The sequence below is a fragment of the Nannobrachium achirus genome (genome assembly GCF_963921795.1).
Source record: "Nannobrachium achirus genome assembly, chromosome: 2".
Classification (NCBI taxonomy): Eukaryota; Metazoa; Chordata; class Actinopteri; order Myctophiformes; family Myctophidae; genus Nannobrachium; species Nannobrachium achirus.
The window spans coordinates 40,879,550-40,898,102 of NC_137811.1; the positions used below are offsets into that span (position 1 = coordinate 40,879,550).

Sequence of the window (18,553 nt, forward strand, 5' to 3'; positions counted from 1 at the left end):
CAGGCCGGGCCATTAGGAAAAATTTAAACTGTTTGCACAAAACTAAAAATTAAACTGTTTGCACAAAACTAGTGAAAACGGCAGATCTACAAGCACACAACGCCTCGCACCGCAAGGCGTTGTGTGCTTGTAGATCGGCTGTTTTCACTAGTTTAAATCATTTTTTAAATGATAAATACAAAACAAACGGTTTTGGACATACAAGGTTTCCACCCGACAACAACTAAACGAAATATAGGCCTAATTCATGTAATTGGCCCACTGGCTTGTCACTTGTCATGATCTGAAATGGCAAATCTTTGAGTAGCAGCAGCGCTATAGGGAGAGATCTCTCTATAGCGTGCAATGAGGGCCTCTCCAACTCTTTTTTCCCCGACTGAATCAGGGGCCCAGCACGTCCCTGCCGCCTCTCAAGGGGAGAAGGTGTCTCCTGGTGAGAAGACATTTCTGAAATGACTGGTGACGGCGGTGCCGTCTGTAGCCTGGCTTCTGGGATCCCGTTTCACACAAAGAGAGGGAGCCAGCGGTGAATTATATTCCTATAGATTGTAAAGCCTGTCTATTACATTCTGCAGGGCATGAGACTCAGACAGGCTCTCCTCCAGCAGCTCTCCAGACCCGGTGCAGCGACATTGCGATGCCAGTCTGCCGACTGACTGTAGACGCTAGGCGGAGACCGGCTGCCCTGGGGTTAAGGCCGCATGCAGACGGCAGGTCTGGCTTGGAGCTCTAGAGAGAGAGAGGAGGAGGAGGAGGAGGGGGGAGGGTGTTACACTCAGCTGTCTGCAGGCGGCAGAGTGGCTTGGTGGACAGACTGTCCTGTATGAAGCCGAAGGGTCTCATGTTCAATCCCCGTAATGTGTGCTACTCAACAGCCACGTCTGCTTCAGAGCTCCAGGGCTAACGATCCAGTTGTCTATAGGAAATGAGCAGCGGCACACACACTGCAATCCAATTCAAAATGTTCATTGCGACCGTAGGTTGCATTTACAATGAAAACCTGCAGCTCATGTCAGTCAGTCAAGCCTCTGTCACGCTCCATATATGGCCAAGACAGTATTAATTGTGTGACTCGCGTCATGGCAACCACACTTGCACATTAATTCTGTCCTTGTCTCTTTTATGCCCATATATGGAAATCCCTGAATGCCCATATATGGACATATTGTGCCAGTCTCATGATAATCAGTGTGGTTATTGTGCCAGTCTCATGATAATCAGTGTGGTTGTCACAACGCGAGTCACGCTTGCAAATTAATTCCGTCCATGTCCCTTTTATGCCCATATATGGAGATCCCTGATGTCATCAATATTAAGCCCATATCTTGGCCGATACCAAGCTCTGCCGGACGGACGGACGGACGGACGGACGGACGCACGCACGCACGCACGCACACACACTTAGATGTAGAAGCGGTTAGCACTGCTCAAAAAGTGACCATTAACTGATTAACTGAAATTCATCATTCAATTTATGGATATATATAGGCTATATATATTCAAAGTAATCACTTAAGTAATCTCCTACTAATAGAAAAAAACAGGTTTCCACTTCCTGTGGAGGCCATTGTGGTTGTGGGGTCGGGGTGTGGTTTGTTGTCAGGTACCATGGATGGAGTCGCTCTGGTGCAGCAGCAGGTAACACCTTTAATTCATTGGACTGATAGGCTGTCATGATCTTAGAACCAGTCCAGCCTTGAAAAATGTGTCCTGGCCAGTTAGGCTACGCATTGCCTGGCGACGCGTTGAGAGCCTGTAGATCCACTACTTTCATATATTTTAGAAATGGGGCTTAAGTGGTAACCTATTTCTTGCCACTTCATTCTGAAATTACGCCTCTGCTTGGAGGTGACATGTTTGTAGATAGATAGATACCTTTATTATCCCAAGGGGGAAATTCAGTGTTTCAGGTGAGACATTTGAATCGCCGTCCTCCTTGTCACGCTTTCCACACACATGCAGAGTTCATGCACAGTTCTTTATGTCTATGAGGGGTCAAAAAGCCTACATTTGGTTCTTAGGAAATTAGATGTTTTTCATTGACAGTTTTGTTTTGGGGATTACATGATTTGGATTTATCAGGTTTTAAGGGCCCTAGAGTTGGGAACCATACTCAACACATGTAACCTTGCAAGTTGAGAGCAGCAGCCATAATCACGTTGCAAAGAAATGCCTTGCTCTGGACTACATTACTACACAGAAGCCCCTTTTAGACAGTCTGTTCAAGGCAGGGTTGTTGTGTCATCAGGGTACGGTGCGCAAATATTCAATATTTGCCTCGTGTTCACCTCGATTCAATGCGAGCAAAAGGGCAGAGCTTCCGGTGTGGCACCTCCTGCCTCGCGTGGAGTTCGATTTTGAACTTTGACATGGATTTCACCTCGGCACGTAAGAGCCTGTCCCCTGCACTGGTGCATGTAAAGACGATTCTGATGTGTGACCGACCGTAGTCAAACGCACAAAGATGGAAAGCCAGAGCTAAACTGACATCTGTGTAAAAGGCACAGCTTGTATGGTGTGACATTTGATGTCTACGGTGTCTTATTTGGAAAATGGTTGGGAAATTCTTATGTTGTGGAAATATATTCACTATTCACAGATTTTAACTTCCATAATCAATAGCTCATAAGCTAAAGTAGTACAGCAGTAAGGTATTCCTCCTGACGAAGACATCGTAACTGTCTGTTTGCTGCTTTGCACAGCAAAGACAGCATTAAGCTGTTTGTGTTTTCTCTGGGTGTTGCAGAATCTCTGTATAGAAATGGCATGAATATTACAACAACTATCCTCTGACTATCTTAGGGCTTTAGGGAGAACACTGTTAAAAAGAACGCACACAGAGCCAGTAGTTTCTAAAAGTCTAAAAATGTACATCTGTTTTTATTACATTCTCTTAAAAGTGCTGTGGCACAGTTACATTTTCATTATTATTGTTTGTTTACTTTTTGTTGTTGGCTTATTCTATTTTACAGTAGGGTGTGTGACAATGTTTGGTAGATGTGGTTCTTGACACCAGAACGTTTCTGTTGAAAGAATAGGAGAAGAAAGACAAAGTGGTTGTTGCATGTGTGAGAGAGAGAGAGAGAGATGGAGAGAGATAGAAAGAGTAAGGGAAAGTGAGAGAAAAAGGCAGTGATGCAGAAACAGAGAGTTTGTGTGTGTGTGTGTGTGTGTGTGTGTGTGTTTGGTGGGGGTCAAATGAGAGAGAGAGAGAGAGAGAGAGAGAGAGAGAGAGAGAGAGAGAGAGAGAGAGTTGGCAGGCGTCAAACAATATCTACAGTCCTTGTACCATGCCGCTTCAAAGGTCTACATGTACAAACAGTACCTGCTGCCAAATTAAACAGAAATAAATTAAACTGTTACAAAATCTTCAATTGACCTTGCTCTATGCACAAGGAAGTTTACACAAGAGCACAGAAAGAAAGAAAAAACAAGAAAAGAGAGAAACAAGTCCCTTTCACTGGTGTGACAGCTTCTACATTCGGTCACAGACTGTCCTGACCTCTCAGGAGAAACACATAGACAAAGACAGACATACTTAAGAGAGATTTCTTTCTATTTTTCTAATATTATTTCTTTGGGTGTGTAACGGTCACAGTAAATGAAGAAGACATGACAGTGCTAAATACAGTTAACCCTGCTCATGTGGCCAGAAACAAACGGCTCAGATTGGAACCGGCAGAACAGCAATCGTAAAAAAACTGACTATGGCTTTTTAGAGCTGAAACTATGAAACAACTGCAGTGTCCACCTGAAACCTCTGTTTTACAGAGCTGGTTCCCAAACAGTGGGTCGCAGACAAATTTGTATGGGTCCCTTAATTTTTTGTTCCCTAAATTTTGTCAAAACATAATAAAAATAAAAAAAAGAAACATTCCCCCAAAATCTAGTTTGGGTCCCGGGGCAAACATCTAATCTCTCTTATGGGTCTCGACCTGAAAGGTTTGGGAACCACAGAGAGCTGGCTTCTTTATTTCGCCCGCTTAAACAATGGGAAAGGACGCACTGTAACGTTGATGATCACACACAGGATGTTGCGTTCTCGCAGGGAAACATATTTTCATCTTTTAGCAAAAGAGCAGCAGGTTTCACATGTGGCTTTCGGTAGTCACACCAACAGCGCTAGGTTCAACCCACATTTCCCCACAAGCATGGCTTTTGTGAGGTTAGCAAAAAAAAAAGAAAAAAAAAAAAGAATGTCTGGTGGACAGTCTGGACGTTGAGCCAAAAGATTTTGGTAACCGTGCATGGAACAGACGAGTTATAGAGTACAGTACCAATAGACGTACAAAGACACAGTTAGCTTGGATTGTCATTGGTTGAGCTGGCACAGCGTTCCTCTACGGCCGTGGTCTATGAGCTCAGAGGCTGGCTGGAAATACAGAAAGACTTTAGAGTTAAATATATAGTATGTACGTACAGTGTGTGTGTGTGTGTGTGTGTGTGTGTGTGTGTGTGTGTGTGGGGTAAAGAGCTCCACTCAAACTCAAAATGCTATACATCCCTTTAAGAATATCTCTAGAGCGTGACGTCTCCAGTCGGTACAGTGTTATCAAACACTTTGTAATTGGAGTTGTCACTTATTTCAAATGTTACATTCCAATGCTGAAACAGAACTCACTGATTCTTTCTAATCTATCATAATGAAAGGCCAGGAGTTTTTTTCTTTCTTCCTGGAGACGTGACCTGGGTCTGGGTTGTGTCTGGTCGCTCTCAAAAAAGACATCTTCTCCTATCCACAACACGTTGTATCTAGAAACTTCCAGCCACTGTTGGGCAACAGGGGAGATTTGGCAGTTAAAAGAAGACTAGGCCTGGAACTGAAATGTTGGTTCAATTGCCACAGCATCGTCAATGTGCCATGGGGTGGTACTGTCAGTGCCAGTCTCACCGAACCCCTACGGGAGCGCAAGTTAAATATCTGTTATGTCGATGTAGGGGTGGGGTGGGGGGGTTCAGGGGTTTGAAGTGGCCTTAATTCACCCGGAAGTGGTAGGGCGGCTGAACCCGAGCGACCAGCGAGCGGCTATTCTTATTCCCGGAGCGGGGGAGGCTCCGGAGAGGAGGCCTGATGCCATGTGATGGAGGGTGAGATGGAGGGAGGGAGGAGGGTCTGACGTCAAAGCAATGGCCAGTATGTAGGCGGGTTGGGTGGGGGGGTCAGGGATTAGCAAGACAGCAGTGCTGTGGGTTCCCTTTGGCCTAGGAGCAGAGCGGAGGAGTGGAGGAGGAAGCAGGAGGAAGACCGTCAGCTAAAGGAGAGGGAGAAGGAGGAGAAGAGGAGAGGAGAGGAGGATGGAAGAGAGAAAGGTTGCTGATGCTGCCTACGTCCTCCTCGGTCTCCCTGAGTCCAATGCTTCCCACCGCAGCTCAGCTCAGACACCAGAACCAGCGGATGTGGTCTAGTCTAGTCGAACACAGCGAGCCCAGACAGAAAGAAAAACGGTGTGTGTGTGTTTCTAAAACAGCCACTACTCTGTACTGTACGTACACATGCCTCAATCTGTGGATGTTTTGTGCCTGACTTATACTTTGTTGCAGACGCAAACTAAGAATAAATCAGAAGTGTGTGTGCGCTGCATATCAGTGTGTGATTATTGTGTAAGTGTGTGTGTGTGTGTGTGTGTGTGTGTGTGTGTGTGTGTGTGTGTGTGTGTGTGTGTGTGTGTGTGTGTGCGCGCTGCATATCAGAGTGTGATTGTTGCATGGCTGCTATCAGTCGTCTCCAGCAGCCTCCGGCTCTTTCTTCTTCTCTTTCACCTTCACCGAGGAGGACTTCTTGGACACTTTCTTGTCTCCTGCCTCCTTGCTGGGCTCCTTCCCTTCCACATCTCTGTCCTTCTCCTTCTTCTCCTTAGACGACTCCTTCTTCTCCTTGGACGAGTCTTTGGCCGACTCCTTCTTGGACTCCTTCTTGGCCTCCTCCTTGGGCTCTTTGGCCTCCTTGCCCGACGACTCCTTTTTGGAGTCCTTGGACGACACCTCCTTCTTCTCCTTGGAAGCCTCCTTCTTCTCCTTGGGTTCCTTTTTCTCCTTCTTCACCTCCTTGGCCGGCTCCTCCACGGCGGTGCTCTCCTCGCTCACCACCACCTCAGATGGCTCCTTGACCGCCTCCTTCTTCACCTTGGGTTCCTTATCTGTACGTGGGCAGAGAGAGAGAGAGAGAGAGATGAACAAATACACACGTACAAGCGCACATCGTCACTGTCGGGCAGAAACCTTGCGTCTCCAAGTTTCAAATATGTAAGTTTTTTCGTAAAGTAAAGCCCTGCCTCATGCAAGACTGTCGCACAAAACTAGTGAAATTAGCAGATCTACAAGTACACAACGCCTCGCAGCGCGAGGCGTTGAGTGCTTGTAGATCGGCTATTTTCACAATTTTAGAACATTTTTTTAAATGATAAATACAAAACGAACGGTTTTGGACATACAAGGTTTCCACAACGTACACGTACACGCACATGTCATCAGATGTTTACTATATCGTTGCTGTCTGGCAGAAACCTTGTATTTCCAAACCTGTTACCGTTTTCTTTTTTCACTTATCTCCATAATTTTCGGAAATGTATTAACAAAGTAGAACATTACAATACGAAAAAACAACATTGGAACACGAGGATACAAGGTATCTGTCGGACCGCAACAATGTCAAACAAGATTAAAGAAAATGTTATGATATAAAATACTTTCATTTCAAAGTTTGAATTGAAACACGGAGACATGAAAAGCTATGAACCAAGTGTGCATTTATAAATATCATCTTTCCCCAACTTCAACAATCTGTTTTCTATAATAATAAAGTAGAAACAGTCGGAAAAAAACGAAATCTATCCCAACTTCACAACCTCGGGCAAATTGATTTCCATCAGTACAGTAAACAAAATCATTCACGTGACAAACGGCCCCTCGTTCGGTAATTAGTGGGTTGTTAGAGGATTAACTGACGTTTGCATAGCATAATGGCCTACGCTGATGACGCCATTGTTTCGCACCATTGGGCTGTGAGGTTAAGACACGGCGAGCACAATGCCAGCACCAACAGAAAAAGCTCTCAGACATCTTCAACAACGACTCTAATTGAGTGACAACGGCACCTGTTGCATTACAAAAGACCCCCACTCTGAGCAGCCCCCCGTCCTCCTCCTCCTCCAGATTGGATTGGCTCTTTGATAAGATAATAACAGCGCCGTTGTCTGCACACAATGAGACGTGCTTATCTCCATGAGAAAGGAGAGGGCTTTACTGGGAGAGAGAGAGAGTGTGTGTGTTTGTGTGTGTAGCATGTGTGTGTGTGTTCAGTGACTCCACAGCGGAGTTGTAATCAGCTGGCTAATCGTCTAGGAGGCCAGGCTTACAGGGGTTTGGCTGAAGTGTGTGTGGAGTGTGTGGCATTCTTTTTATACATGACCCTACAGTCACTTAGCGAGGCGGCTGGCAGCTATTGTGTGCAGGTGGCCAACACTGTTCAACTCACTAAACAAAGGTAGGCTAGATGAAACAGTATTGTGTCGTTCTTAGATCGTTTTGTCATTTCTTTTTAATGCAAAACAGCTGAATGTTAGCTGTGGATGACATTTTATTTGCTCTGTGACATCTGGTTGGCACCCAAGTATCCACCTTGCTTGAGACCCTAGGGATCATTTGTATTTGGTTACTACTTCTTGTACAATTTACTTAGTCAGATATTGTCAAATGTTCAAAAGCGTAATGTTTCCCGTCACCAGGCAGACAGATCAGGAGGCTGAAGATGATGTATTCGCATCTGTCAATATTTGTGTGTCAGATTGGACAGCCTACGGTTCATGAATTCAAAGAGACCCTAGTATACGTTATTATATACCGAATAAATATATATATATATATATATATATATATATATATATATATATATATATATATATATATATATATATATATAAGAACAATATGCAATTTAAGATCCCTGTCTTCCTTGATGCTGATCCAGGCACAACACGCACATACCTCTGTCATTGTCGGGTGTAAATGCAGTTGAGCAACCGTGCACTAATCGACAAATGTACCTGAATGACCCCCAGGTACACACACGTACACAAAACACGTACACAAAACAGTGAAATCTAGATGCAGTGCTCTTCTGAGCATAGGTCTCCGGCCAGGTGAGGAATGTTGGTTGTGGGTGTGCATTGTTTGGTATTGAGAGATCATCAAAAAAATTATATAAATCGACCTCCTGTTGGCGCTATAAAAGGCAGATTTGAAAAATGCAGGACTATATAGATATACTGTGTACCGATTTGCGTTATTTTTTGATAACATGAGTACTGTATGAAAATGTGTTTTGTACAAATCGGCCTTGAGGCACTACCTCAAGGACCACAACAGGACCATGTGAAAAATTTGGGGAACAGATTCTGCTCTGGCACCCAGGGAGTGTCCGTGTACAGTTTCAATGCCATCGTGCCAACGGTGCCAGAGATTAGCTGCTCACGGATGGACACACGGACGGACAGACAGACAGACAGACAAAACATAGTCTCGGCCATGCCTTTCGGCCTGGTGGAGACAATAACCTCCCAAAAACATCCCATCATCATCGAGCCCCATGAACCCATATGAAGGGGTTAAAGGGAGGAGCAGAGCTGTGTGAATGGGTGTCAGGGCCAGTAAAGCGGTACAGTAAAAGAAGGCCTGTTAAAAAGGGAGCAGCTTTTGTTTTAACACTGTTTTACCAGCTATACCACCCTTTCCCTTTGGTTAACACCAAGGAGAGGAGGGTGTACGCGCACGCACACACACACACACACACACGCACGCACGCACGCACGCGCACACACACACGCAGGCACATACAAGTAGGAGTGATCTTTGGATGCAATCAATGGTTCACTCACACGTGTGCGCGCGCGTGCACACACACGCACACGCACGCACGCACGCACGCACGCACGCACGCACGCACGCACGCACGCACGCACGCACGCACGCACGCACGCACGCACACACGCACACACGCACACACGCACACACACACACACACACACACACACACACACTCGCACACACTCACATGCACACACACACACACACACCCATCTGCCTTAGATCTTTTACAGTCACAGATTAAAGTAGTGTATTTTACTGACACACACAGAGGAAATGCTGACAGAGGGACTTGTGCCATTCATTCACATACATCACACACGGGGTTATTTCAGTTTGTCTCCCATGGAAACATGGAACAGAAACATGGTTACACATACAGTTTGTATGTGCTTTTTGATGTTGAAGGCGTGACACTTGTTGTAAACGCACTTATGAAGTGTGTTATAGAGTGTCCACGCTTGTGTAAGTTGGTGTCTGCAAAAACACATAAAGAAAAAGAAAGAGTCAGAGAGAGAGACATTTTTACACCCTTTGCACACTCAGAGAGTGCATAAATGTACATTCAGGATTGTGTTACCCATGTACCATGTGCTGTAAAGAGTTCAGCTGCTGATATATATCACTAATGATGAATACTGACAACGCTACAGTTTTCTTTTCTTTTTTCCAGTAGTTCAAATATTTCAGTGTCAGTGAACTTTATCAAAATTCTTCACACAGTCCTCTACAGCTATTGAATCTCTTGGAACAACAAAAAATGACATCATTCTACCAAAACCCAGCAATTAGTGTTCACCCAACAAGAACACTTCAGTAACTCATAACACAATGACCTGAAAAACACTACAGGTAGAATGTAGATACATTGTTTTAATTACATTTTCAAGTAGCAAATTATTATTTACTTTAAAGTCGGATTTCTACTGCGGCTGAAGCATGACACAAATCTGCACCAAACCACATTTTAATATCTACCTTTTCCATTGCAAAAAAGTCCCCCCTCGCATTGAATCTCTTGGCACAGCATTACCAAAATACCTGTCTCAAAATGAAATCATTCTACCAAAACCCAGCGATTAGTTTTCACCCAACAAGAGCACTCATAACACAATGACCTGAAAAACACAACAGACTACAGGTAGAATGTACGGTAGATGCATTGTTTTAATTTCAAGTAGCAAATTATTATTTACCCTAAAGCCGGATTTTGACTGTAGCGTCAGAGCAGAACAGGAACAGTGACCGCAACAACAGTTAATAACAAGCATGGATGAGCTCCAAGGAATGCTGTTTGTAATTCTTCTATTGTATATTTTCCCCTTTTGTTGATTATACAAGAAACTTTATGTCCATTTAAAAAAAAAATCACACTCGTGTGAACTGAGCGGTGGTGGTGTGTGTGTGTGTGTGTGTGTGTGTGTGTGTGTGTGTGTGTGTGTGTGTGTGTGTGTGTGTGTGTGTGTGTGTGTGTGTGTGTGTGCAACAGCGCCCCTCCCTTAACATGTGTGGTCAGAAAAGGTTACTGCAGGCTACAGACAGACAGACACAGAGACAGACAGACAGACAGACCCACACACACGGCCACGTATAGGAGCGTTGTGACCACCGCTCAATAATGGCACCCCCACTACAGGAACAAGTTCATAGAAATGCTACAGGAAAGGCTTCGATGTGCTTTATTTCTGGTATAAAGTAATGTGTGTAATGCAAACTAATTCCAATACTTAAAACAGTATGTACTATGTAACGTAACATGAACAAAATGCTTAAACAAATATTGCAAAACAATTATCACATATATATATTATAGATGTGAAAAAAGGAGATCGAAAACACCAGGATATGTCTCCATTTGAGATGGGATTCACCTGTGTTATGGTCTCATTTACATAGTTATTCACCAACTTTTGTCTCAATAAGAATCTGTTTTGTGTAGGATTTTGAACATGCCAATATGGTATTTAGCTAATTGCTGTTCACTTGAATTAGGCTTTGATCTTAGAGATTTGAACTGGCTGTAGATTCATTCAATTTGTTCTGGGTTCGACGCCGGGCACTGGCAACTCAGTAGGAGAATGTGTTACTAATGGAGCAAATGGTGCATTTATATAGCGCCTTCATCCCAGGTGCTTTACAGAGATTGTGCATTACATTCACCCATTCACACACACATTCATACACTCATGGCAGAGGAAACCATGGAAGGCACCAACCTGCTCACCGGGAGGAACTAGGGGGTCAGAGTCTTGCTCAAGCACTCTTTGACACCAACTCTGGGGGAGCCCGGGATGGAACTGAGAACCCTTCAGGAACCCTCCGTGTTCTAAAACGGCAACTCTACCGCTGAGCCACTGCCGCCCCTAAGTCATGCAATAAGCACTTGGAGCTGATGATAAGTGTGGCGCTCCACTTCAGAACCCCATATCCTTGGTCTAGCACCTTGCAATGGGGATAAACACCCTCGTTGCTTGCCTGATACTGACAACAAGCTACTTCGACACTACTTAAAACAAAGACGAAAGCAAAAAAATACAGACAAAATCAGAAAGACAAACTCCTGTACATTTATAGGACTTGTAAAGAGAAGTGAGTTGGAGTGTTAGTGCAATCTAAAACATCATCTCACTTTGTTGCGTGTGAGGGTGGAGGAGAGAAGGACTGTCTCTGGATTAATTGACACTTGCTCATCAAAGAAGAACCCACGCTTGCACTCAGTACAATGTATAACAGACACAAGGACCAGATCATACAGTATTCTTAAATACATACAGTATATATAGTATAACAGCTACCCAAGGTTAATTACAGTATGTTGTACACGCACTCCTTACGTTCAGTTCTTGCATCCTTTGTGACTGCTGATAACCCTTCTCCAAGAAATCTGTGACAGGCCTGTATTAGTGCATACATCCCTCCTATAGCCGTGCTATGAATAACCTCAACTCGCCACAAACAGCCACTGTGAGAGTAAAGGTTATCCGCTGACTGACAGCTACTCAATCTGTTCCATTGTGATTCAGGGAGACGCAGGCCTTTTTTGCCGTTTCTCAGCCTCAGATGCGGCTATGGCGGTCGGGCGGAAATACTGCACACAGAGCCAGTGTGACGCCATGGAAGCAATTACTTTACAGTTCATCTACCTTCAAGAATGAAATAACAAAACAATGTTCCATGGAAATCCCACAGCAACAGATCCAAATGTGTCCCACAGACAGGGGTTAATTACAGTGGACATGTTAGGGCATCGGAGTGAGTCGGTGGCAAAGGCCATCTTGAGATAACCATGTCATGTCGCCGGTTTGAGTCTGGACTGTGACTTTTGTCACATCTTTGCTGTTCTCACAAAGCAGACCGCCTGACAACTTGATGCAGAACACAACCCTAAATTTAAACAGGCGTAGGAGGTAAAGGGTGTGATTTGGGTCCATACATTCCATGATTTTTTTTGTGCCCTTTCTGCCTTTATTGATGGTAGATAGTAGATTGACAGGAAATGTGGAGAGACATGGGGAGTGACACGCAGCAAAGGTTGTCGGGATCGGGAGTCGAACCCGCGACACGCTGTCAGGTAGTATTGCAGCCTTGCAAGAGAGCTTGTAGATCGGCTATTTTTAAAAGATTTTTTATATGTCTGAAAAATTGAAATGGGACATTCTGTACAATGCATACTTTTACTTTAAGTACATTTTGAGGCCAATACCTTTGTACTTTTACTCAAGTACATTTTGAATTCCAGAACGAGTACTTCTACATTGCAGTGTTGATACTTTTACTAATGTAAAAAAAGAAATGGGAGTACTTTTTCCACCACTGCATGAAGGCAACAATGTTCTGGAGATGACAACGACGCTATAAGCGGCCTAAACAAAAGCCGAGCGTTGGATAAGGCCGGCTCAGAGAGGAGAGCGTCGCTATCTCCACACCGTTCAAAGCCCTGATGTTCCGCTCGGCTGAGCGTCTTAGGAACGGATCGCAGGGACTGCATTCATCCGCACGGAGACCGAGTCAAAACAGACCGTGGGCCGCACAGCGAGCCCGCAGCAACCTGCACGCACGCACGCACGCACGCATACATGCATGCACGCACGCACGCACGCACGCACGCACCCACGCACGCACGCACACACACACACACACAATGTCGTCTCCAGCTATGTTGGAGAATTCAGTGAGCGTTGTATTGTTTTATAAATACCACTCGCTAAACTGCTTCTTGCTTTAGCATGCTTATGTGTGTGAGTATAGACGTGTGTGCACGTATGTGTGCGTGTGTGAACACAGTCCAGATTAAAGGATTGCTGCATTGTGTGAAATCTAAAAACAAACTAGTGCGGTGCTGCAACGTGGGAACACAGACAACTGACACAAAAGACTGGAGTGGGATCCAAGACAGTAAAAGACATACTCACACGCATACATATGCACGCATACATAGAGCCACGCACAAATGCACGCGCACGCGCACACACACTCACACACAGGTGTCAAGAAGGCACCTGCTTTAAGTCACTTGTGGTTGGAACTATGAAAGCATAGTCTTTAAAGTGTACAGAGTGTTCAAACTGGAACAACAATATTCACTGGGCTGGATTCTCTGGAGAGGTGCACTGGAAAACTAAGCGGAGGTGAGAGGGAGAGGAGAGAGCCTGGAACCTGTACAGAGGTCAGAGCTCACTGAAGTCTTCGGCAAGGTTCTTCTGAACCAATTTTAGCCCGATTCATACTTTGACGCACGCTGGTTGCAGGTCTGCTATTTTTGGCGCGCTACTGTCGCGCGATGGAGCATAAATCTGTTTTTTAGTACAATGTGTTCTTCGAACCACGCAGGACAACCAGTGGTGGAAAGTACACTGCATTTACTCAAGTACTGCACTTAAGTATAATTTTGAGGTGCTTTTGCTTTTAAGTTACACAATGTAGCTTTAACCATTTAAGCCCTATTCTATACTTTGCTTATTTAAAATAGCCGATCTTCGGCGTGGGCGGCTAGTCTAGCGGTCCAGGCACCTATAGCCTGACAGCGTGTCGCGCCCATCTCTCTCTCTCTCCCCATCTCCTCAGTATACAGTACTGTTCCCTATCAATAAAGGCAGAAAATAATAATAAAATAGCCAATCTTCAAGCTCATACCACATAGTATCGCGATGTGGTATGAGCTTGTAGATGTGCTATTTTTCAAAAATGCCTAAACTCAAAGATGGGGCGATAAGCTGTCCATCATGGGTAAGGGCGGGATTATAAACAGGAGGTAGTCATTCTTAGTGTATTTGTTTACCAAACACCAAAGAAGAACACTGCAGATATCAGTTTCATAGTTTCATAATGAAAACATGGCAGAATTCTATGATCTTTTTCATCTTCATCTTCTTCTTCTGTTCCCATCAGGGGTCGCCACAGCGGATCATCTGTATCATCTGTTTCTGTTTCTGTTTTCTCCATCTTCCTGGGTCATTCCAGCCACCTGCATGTCCTCTCTCACTGAATCCATAAACCTCCGCTTTGGCCTCCCTCTTCTCCCCCTCCCTCATCCAACCGCACATGTCCAAACCATCTCAACCTCACCTCTCTTGCTTTGTCCCCAAACCTTTAAACCTGAGCTGACTCTCTAATGAAGTTCAGTCAGATAACTAACGAATAGAATGAACCAATATAGAATGAGAATACAAGTGTAGATCTAATATTTTATCTTGGTGTTCACCGTTCAGGCTCTGCTACATATTCTTTTACATATATTACATATATTACATTTATTTTTTCCCTGCTCAGCACAATTAGAAACCCATCTTTAACCACTGACCATATTCACCTGGCGGTCATGTTTGAAATTTGCATTGAAAACTGTACCAACTCCGGGTGGCAACTGGGGTGGCAATTCAATTACTTATTGGCAAGATGGCCGCTGTGTGAATATGGTAAATAGAGCAGGGAGATAAAAAAAAAATAAACGCCCAATTGGTCAGCTGATTGCCATGTCAGTGTATGAGTCTTGCGCAACACTGTATACACCCACATAGTGTGAAATGTCTTGAGTATATCTGCCTGAACTAACCTCGCAAGCTACGTATCATTAATTTCTGACCTTGTCAATTCATGTCACTCCTGAGGAGAATGGTAGCATCTTCACTTCCGCCAATCCCAGAATCAGTGCCACCGTTTCCAAGCCGTACAGCAAAACGCCTTATTCCCTCTCTCACTCTTGCAGGTACCCTTCTGTCATGAATCATTCCTGACACTTTCCTCTATCCTGCTTGCACTCTCCACTTCATCTCTCTTCCATACTCTCCATTACGTTGGATAGTTGACCCCAGGTATTTACCGTATACTCCATCACCACCTCTGCTCTTTGCATCCTCACTTTTCCTCTCTCTTGTTCACACACACATATTCTGTCTATGGCAATTCCCACTGAGCTCTATGAATATAACTATAAAAGTATAGTTTTAAAATCGTTGTAATCTAAGTCAAGTGGTGTTCACAAAAAATACAATGGTGAATGATATAGTTATAATTATCTTTATAGTTATCGTGTCCAGTGGGAATGGTGCTCCTGCATGACTTGCGAAATGAAAGTCATGGTACAGGACCAACAATCAAGACAGGCAAAATATCTATTCATTTCCGCTATAAAGAGCTCCCAATCAAAGCTTTATTATTAAGGTTTCAACTTAAAACAGCCTTCTTCGGAATAATCAGCTTTATACTTTATTTTATACCTGTAGTTAGTTACTACAGCTCTGTTCACCCTGTTCTTATAAATCGGCAACAGTATACCTTTTCTCCACTGCTGCAGATATCCTGCAATCGTGTGTGCGCATCAGTGTGTGACATCATATTCGCTTTCCAACATTGTGGAAAGCAAGAGGATGCAGAATCCTAGGATGAAGCTGCATAATCCAATCTGATACATTACAACAGTCTGGAACCTTCCATGAAACACACCGACATGCATGGTGCTCAAATTCATTTATCTGAGAGACTGGTTTTGATTTTTGCATTCAGGCTGCATAATGCTTGGGTCAGTTAATGATTCATGTTTTGTTCAAACCACAAGCCATGGTCTCATTTGAACTATGAAACATGACATTTCTGCCCAAAAGACCTTCCTTCATTTATCAGCTCTGAGGAAAGCGCCTTTCAGACGGGAGGCGGTTGACACTCCCTAGTAATTCATTTTCAATGAGAGGCGGGTGATTATTTGGGACACGCGGAGAAGTTGAGAGGCGGAGAGGCAGACGGGCGCAGTCCCGTGAAATTCTGGAGCGCCTGCTCATACATGCATGCGCTCGCGGGCGGCAAGAGCTGGATTGTGGTCATCTTTGTAAAATATCGCACAGCGTTTACTCGCAGAGCGATTGTGTTTTATTTTTGTCTCCACCGCGGCGTGATCCCCGCTGATCCAAGCGAGAACGCCCACGTCAACCACCTCCCATCAGAAAGGCACTGAAGGCTGTAACCAGCCAACTTTCAGTCTTTGTCTGTCTAAGCTTGGTGGTTGACTGCAACATTAGTCTCCCTCTAGGAGTCTGCAATCATAAGAATTAACACAAATCCAAGCAATTCCCTCCCTACAATAATTGCGAGAGTTTGTAATTCACCCAATATATTTCCACCACAGTTTTCCACATAAAATGGTGAAATCGGAAGAATGATGTCACACACTGATGTGCACACACACGTGCACGATTGCCTCCGCAGAAAGAGTGGAAGGTGGGAGAAACGTGTGTGTGTGTGTGTGGAAGAGAGAGGCCACACAACCTTTATTTGACTATTTCTATTTTTAGATGCACAGCCTTACCATTGTTGTGAAACGCTGAGCAAATCTGAGCTAGCATGCTGTTCTGGTCTCTACCGTGCTGTAACAGTCTCTAGCATGCTGTTCTGGTCTCTACCGTGCTGTAACAGTCTCTAGCATGCTGTTCTGGTCTCTACCGTGCTGTAACAGTCTCTAGCATGCTGTTCTGGTCTCTACCGTGCTGTAACAGTCTCTAGCATGCTGTTCTGGTCTCTACCGTGCTGTAACAGTCTCTAGCATGCTTTCTAAAGAGCAGAACATGAGGTGCGGCCATGGCTGAATGGGTAGAGAAGACCCCTTTATAGGGCTGTCACAATTATTACATAATCGTCTAATCGAATTATTTGAGGTAATCACAATTATTTTGCATAATCGTCATAATCGTTTCCATGTTGAGACATGTTAATATAGTTACAAACACTTTCAAAAAGTAGTGGAAATAGCAGATCTACAAGCTCACAACGCGTCGCATGAGCTTGTAGATCGGCTATTTCCATTATCAATGTTCTTTTTTAAGTCTAAAATTGTCAAATATGTCAGAAATGTCTTTGTATATTTAAGTTATGTGTCATGATTGCCATGTGCAACTTCAAAGCCTAAAAGCCAAACAGGAATGTAATTGTCAAGGACAAATAAACAATTAAATCGTTAATCGCAATTATTTGAGTGACAATTAATCGTCATGTAAAATGTCATAATCGTGACAGCCCTACACCTGGAAAACAGAAGATCTCAGGTTTGACTCCTGGCCCCTGCAACGTGTTGAGATGTCCCTGAGAAAGACAAGACACTTAACCCCTAACTTAACCCCTAACTGCCTCCTATCATAACAGGTACAGCCCTTCTATAGTGCTCTGACAGCAGGCACAAAGGCTACTCTCTGACAATGGGTACAGCGAGTACAGTAACAACAGGAACAACAGGTATTGCATAACCGAGGGGCATATGCCGTCCCAACGGGCATTATCCATAGTGGTTTAAATCCAGAGTTTTGGCAGGGTTTTCTAACCGTGCTCAACGTGGCCAACGTGTGCCTGTGGGTGTGCTTTATGGCGTAGATGAATGGTTTCAGGCCCTGTGGTGGGAAAACCCTAATGATCTCGGAGTCAAGGTGCTCCCAATATGAGAATTTACTAATATAATGATACAGCAATAATATAAAGAATTGTCTTTAAATCTTAATCACCGAAAGAGTACAGAATGAACAGAAATGTTTTTGTGTGATTTGATCAATTAGAATTTATTGTCATTATACCAAGGCATAGGGCACAGGACATATGGGGATTGACATTTGCACGCATGCACTCATGCACGCATGAATACACGCACGCACGCATGTACGCACGCATGCACACACACGTTTTTCCTATGCCTTTTTTTGCCAATCTAAAACCCAGTAAAAAACAACAATACAGTTTACAGATATAGCTTTGTAAATGTGATCTGTAAATGCAATCACTTTTCAGTTTCATACAACTGACTGCCAGGCCTTGACAACACCAGTGACGCGCCGTCGTCCAACCGCGCCACTGTACTGTAGTTGTTCTCATAGGGAGTTCCTACTCCTGACTCCAGGTCCACTGCTAATGGAAACACAAATGATAATCATTCACACCACTCTGTCACAGAACGGGGCAGCGAGCGCAACACAGACTCATTAGGCCTCCGAAAGTTTATGGAAAAGAGCCTTGTGTGTGTGTGTGTGTGTTTGTGTGTGTGTGTGTGTGTGTGTGTGTGTGTGTGTGTGTGTGTGTGTGTGTGTGTGTGTGTGTGTGTGTGTGTGTGTGTGTGTGTGTGTGAGTGTGTGAGTGTGAGTGTGAGTGTGTGTGTGTGTGTGCTTGTGGTCAGGTCTCATGCTGAAGGGTTAGTTCATGTATAGCCAGTCTAGCAGTCTTT

At 44.2% G+C, this 18,553-nt stretch overlaps 1 protein-coding gene across 1 annotated transcript in view; it reads right to left on the minus strand.

Moving 5' to 3' along the window:
• Positions 1-5,715: 5,715 nt before the first annotated feature.
• The window catches only part of bbs9 (Bardet-Biedl syndrome 9), a gene marked incomplete at both ends in the record, with an annotated part of 259,704 nt that continues 246,866 nt past the window's right edge, over positions 5,716-18,553 (minus strand). The window contains one exon of the mRNA XM_080741973.1: positions 5,716-6,137. Within this exon, the coding sequence (XP_080598099.1) occupies positions 5,716-6,137 (422 nt within the window). The remainder of the gene's footprint in view (positions 6,138-18,553) is intronic.